Source organism: Emiliania huxleyi, assembly GCF_000372725.1.
Source record: "Emiliania huxleyi CCMP1516 unplaced genomic scaffold EMIHUscaffold_88, whole genome shotgun sequence".
Taxonomy (NCBI): Eukaryota; Haptophyta; order Isochrysidales; family Noelaerhabdaceae; genus Emiliania; species Emiliania huxleyi.
The window spans coordinates 403,666-408,269 of NW_005195441.1; the positions used below are offsets into that span (position 1 = coordinate 403,666).

The following is a 4,604-nucleotide window of genomic DNA, read 5'->3' on the forward strand; positions in this document are numbered from 1 at the left end:
CCGGGGGACAAGACGGTTTAGGAGCACAGAGACCAACATTTCCAGAGATACTGCCGAGACCGACGGGGGCGCCGAGGACAACGGTGGGGGCGAGCGCACCGGCACTATGGAGAAAGCAATATCAGACGGAGATCGCGCAATCTCCGAGGGAGATCGCGCCTCGATCGACGGTCAGCGTGGGGGAGGCGACCCTCCCCATCTCTCCCCACCTCTGCCCATCTCTCCCCATCTCTCCCCATCTCTCCCCATCTCTCCGCATCTCTCCCCATCTCTCCCCATCTCTCCCCATCTCTCCCCATCTCTCCCCATCTCTCCCCACATCTCCCCATATCTCCCCACATCTCCCCACATCTCCCCACATCTCCCCACATCTCCCCCGAGCTCTCCGCCACCGTCGCCACAGGCGTACACCGCCATATCTCCCCATATCTCCCCAGATCTCCCCATATCTCCCCAGATCTCCCCAGATCTCCCCAGATCTCCCCCAGGCCCTCCGCCACCGTCGCCACAGGCGTACTACAATGCGGAAAGGGCCCAGGAGGAGGTGTGAACAGCGTCTCTTCACACCTACAGCTGTGAACAGGCGTACTACAATGCGGAAAGGGCCCAGGAGGAGGTGTGAACAGCGTCTCTTCACACCTACAGCTGTGAACAGGCGTACTACAATGCGGAAAGGGCCCAGGAGGAGGTGTGAACAGCGTCTCTTCACACCTACAGCTGTGAACAGGCGTACTACAATGCGGAAAGGGCCCAGGAGGAGGTGTGAACAGCGTCTCTTCACACCTACAGCTGTGAACAGGCGTACTACAATGCGGAAAAGGCCCAGGAGGAGGTGTGAACAGCGTCTCTTCACACCTACAGCTGTGAACAGGCGTACTACAATGCGGAAAAGGCCCAGGAGGAGGCTCTGCGAGCCGGCGCGCCTTGCCGGGTTCGGGTACTGGGGGGGTTAGGGAAGGGTTCGGGTACCGGGGGGGGGTAGGGGAGGAGGTTCTGCGCGCCGGCGCGCCTTGCCCCGCCCCCGGCAGCGGCGAAGTTGGCGAGGGGGGCGCTGGCGGTGGGCGTAGCGGCGGCGGTGGCGGCGGTTGCGGCGGTGGCGGTGGTGGTGGCGGTGGCGGCGGTGGCGGTGGCGGTGGCGGTGGCAGCGGTGGCGGTGGCGGTGGCGGTGGCGGTGGCGGTGGCGGTGGTGGCGGCGGTGGCGGTGGCGGCGGCGGCGGCGGTGGGGGAGGCGGCGGTAGTACTGGCGGCTCGGCTCACCCCTCCGTGCCTCGTCCGAGATCGCATCTCCCTCGGAGATCGCATTTCCCTCTGAACAGGCGCCGACCCGTATCAGTACGTGCCTCGTCGGCGGGTGTGCGTGGGGGCTGACTACCAGGCTTGAGGGGGGAGATCTGGGGAGATATGGGGAGATATGGGGAGATCCGGGGAGATCCGGGGAGATATGGGGAGATATGGGGAGCTGACTACTAGGCTCGAGGATGGAGCCGCGATGCAGCCGAGAGGCAGCCAGGTGGGGCTGAGAGACGGCCGAGAGGCAGCCGAGGGGCAGCCGAGAGGCAGCCGAGAGGCAGCCGAGGGGCAGCCGAGAGGCAGCCGAGAGGCAGCCGAGGGGCAGCCGAGAGGCAGCCGAGAGGCAGCCGAGAGGCAGCCGAGGGGCAGCCGAGAGGCAGCCGAGAGGCAGCCGAGAGACAGCCGAGAGGCAGCCGAGAGGCAGCTGAGGGGCAGCCGAGGGGCAGCCGAGAGATAGATGAGAGATAGATGAGAGGCAGCCGAGTCCCGCAGCCAGCTACCAGCGTCTCACCTCCCTCTCCCCTGCATGCGCGTTGCGTTCTCATCTCACATGCATGCACATGCACATGCCCCCCCCCCCCCCCCCTCCCCCTTTGCCGCCCGCCGCTCGCAGGCGGTGCTACCGGAGTGGGAGGGAGATGCGATCTCCGACGGAGATGCGATCTCCGACGGAGATGCGGTCTCCGACGGAGATGCGATCTCCGCGGCGCGTGACGAGAGCTGGGCGGACACCAACCTCGCCCCGCCCCGCGCCCTGCCACCCTCGGCCGTGCCGGCCGCGTCTCTTACGCTGCGCCGTCACCCCGCCGTAACCGCCGCCACCTCCGCCACCCCCGCCGCTGCCTCCGCCGTCGCCACCACCTCCGCCGCCCCCGCCGCCGCCCCCGCCGCACCCGCACCCGCACCCGCACCCGCACCCGCACCCGCCTCCGCCTCCGCCTCCGCCTCCTCCTCCACCTCCGCCTCCGCCTCCGCCGCCGCCGCCGCCTCCGTCTCCGCCTCCGCCTCCGCTTCGGCATGCGCATGCGCTGCAGCCGCACAGCCCGGCAGCGACGCGGAAGGCGGCGTTGGTGGAGGCAGCGGCGGTGGAGGCGTGGGCGAGATTGGCCGAGATTGGGCGAGATTGGGCGAGATTGGCCGCGGCGAGGGCGGCGGCGGCGGAGACGGCGACGGCGTCGGCGGCGGCGGCAGCAATGGCTCCGAGATGCTGCTTAAGCGGGCCACACAGAAGGCCGGCGGCGGCGCCGTCGCAGCGCTGCATTGTGCAGCGCCGACAGTTGATGATGCTGCGCCTGCACCGGCGGCGGCGGCGGCGGCGGCGGTGCCGATGCTGCGAGGCCTAGAAAAAGAAACACACGGCCCAAGCCTAGGGGGCAGTGCTTCTTTTCCTAGGTGCCTTTGCTGCGAGGCGCGGCGAGTGTTGCGAGCGCTGTCGGCGCGCGCCGGCCTTTCTCGCCCCCCTTTCGCCCTCTCGTCTTGTCTCATCTCATGTCTCTGCTCTCTCTCCCTCTCCCTCCCCCCCCCTCCCTCTCTCTCTCTCTCTCCCTCTCCCTCTCTCTCTCTTGTATACCCCCCCCCTCCTTCCCTCCCTCCACCCCCCCTCCCCCGTTCCCCGCGCCGCGAGATGGCGCGAAGAGGCGCCGTTCACAGCCGGCCCGCGAACAGGCGCGATGGTTGCCTCCGACTTGAGGGGCGCCGCCGCGAGCTTACGATCTCGCCCAATCTCGGCGGCGCAATCTCGCCCAGTCTCGCTCAGTCTTGGCGGGGCTCGGCGGGACCTCGGCACTCCCGCCGCCGCTTGCCCCGCCGCCGCCGCCGCTCCTGCCGCCGCCGCCGCCGCCGCCGCCACCGCTCCCGCCGCCGCCGCTGCCGCTACCACCGCCGCCGCCACCGCTCCCGCCGCCGCCGCTGCCGCTACCACCGCACCCGCACCCGCACCCGCACCCGCACCCGTCTCCGCTCCGCCCGTCGCCGCCGGCCCCACCGCCGCCGCCGCCACACCCGCCGCCGCCGCCGCCGCCGCACCCGCCGCCGCCGCCGCCGCCGCCGCAGTCCCCAAGTACGTCGCTCAAAACGACGGCTGCTGCCGGGCCGGCGCCGCGTCGGCAGCGACGGCGCCGCCCCCCGTTGCGTCGCTTGACCATTTCTTCGGCGGCGACGGGGGCGGCGGCGGGGAGGGCGGCGGCGGCGAGGCTTCGACGTTTGACCGCCTGTTTGGGGGCGTGCCCCCGGCCGCTGTTCCCGTGGTGAGCGACGCTCCCTCCGACGGGTTCGCCGCCCCCGCCAGTGCTTACCCGCCCGGACAGGGCTTGAGAGCAGCCGCGTCGGACGCGCCGCCGTCAAAACTGTCTGTGGCCCCGGCGAGCAGTGGTGGCCCGTCCTGGTGGAGGAGCCTGTAGCGAATAAACTGTTCAGTTTTCAAAGGCAAAACACGACGCTCTGCGGTTGGTGCACCCCTCATCACCCTGACACATGACATGATCGGACATGAGGGGCCACGGCATCAGCTGTATTTTTTCAATTTTGTGTGCTCGAACCGTACAGCAGCAGCGAGCGTTGACGTCCCCCTGTCCTCTCTCACTGCGTAGCGATACTCCCCGCGCAACATAGGACAGTCGATGACGAACGCGGCGCCCGCCCAGAGGCCAACGAGATAGCCATAGGGGGTGCCGGGCGTCGCCGCCTCAGCACAACTCCAGCCCCGGCCAGTGTCGAATAAAGAACCAACCTCCTCCGTTGCGAGAGAACCAGAGTCAAGGTAAGGTAAGGTAAGGTAAATTTCTCCACACACACAAAGTGGTGGGGCAAGGGGGGGCGACCCTTGCTCAAGAATTTGGGAGAGAAGGCCTGCGTTTTATGACTGCATCCGTGCGTTTGGTGCATGAGGGCTGTGGATCGGGACATATCACGGTCGATGGCGCCGATAACGACCTCCGGAATGCCCTCGCAATCGCTTGGCATGGGGCCACCGGGACAATCTCGAGGCCTCTCCGTGGCATCACGAGCCGGTGTGAGCTTGGAGACCCGAGATAAGTGCGGTTTGGGACAGCTCGGGCTTGCTACTGATGGGTACTGATGGGCCTGGGCCAGGGGAGCGGCAGGGAAGGCGATCCCACCGCTCTAATAACCGCGAGTGTCCACCCTGAGTCCCTTGTCCCCGTCACATTAGTTGGTGCCTCGCCTTCATGTCCGTACATCACCCCCTACCCACCCTGTACTCTACTTTCCTCGCGGGCCCCCCACTTGTCTACCTCTATCTTCACTCTCTCCCCCCGCCTCCTGTCCCTGTTTAGCCCCCGACCTCTTCTTCTGTA

At 68.1% G+C, this 4,604-nt stretch overlaps 2 protein-coding genes across 2 annotated transcripts in view; both read left to right on the top strand.

Annotated features, from left to right (window-relative positions):
* Nucleotides 1–838, top strand: part of EMIHUDRAFT_219940 (hypothetical protein) — a gene marked incomplete at both ends in the record, with an annotated part of 3,108 nt that extends 2,270 nt beyond the window's left edge. The window contains 3 exons of the mRNA XM_005758190.1: nucleotides 489–544; nucleotides 656–688; nucleotides 800–838. Coding sequence (XP_005758247.1) covers nucleotides 489–544; nucleotides 656–688; nucleotides 800–838 — 128 coding nt within the window. The remainder of the gene's footprint in view (nucleotides 1–488; nucleotides 545–655; nucleotides 689–799) is intronic.
* A 3,308-nt stretch (nucleotides 839–4,146) lies between these two features.
* EMIHUDRAFT_219941 (hypothetical protein) overlaps nucleotides 4,147–4,604 on the top strand; it is a gene marked incomplete at both ends in the record, with an annotated part of 2,373 nt that continues 1,915 nt past the window's right edge. The window contains one exon of the mRNA XM_005758191.1: nucleotides 4,147–4,298. Within this exon, the coding sequence (XP_005758248.1) occupies nucleotides 4,147–4,298 (152 nt within the window). The remainder of the gene's footprint in view (nucleotides 4,299–4,604) is intronic.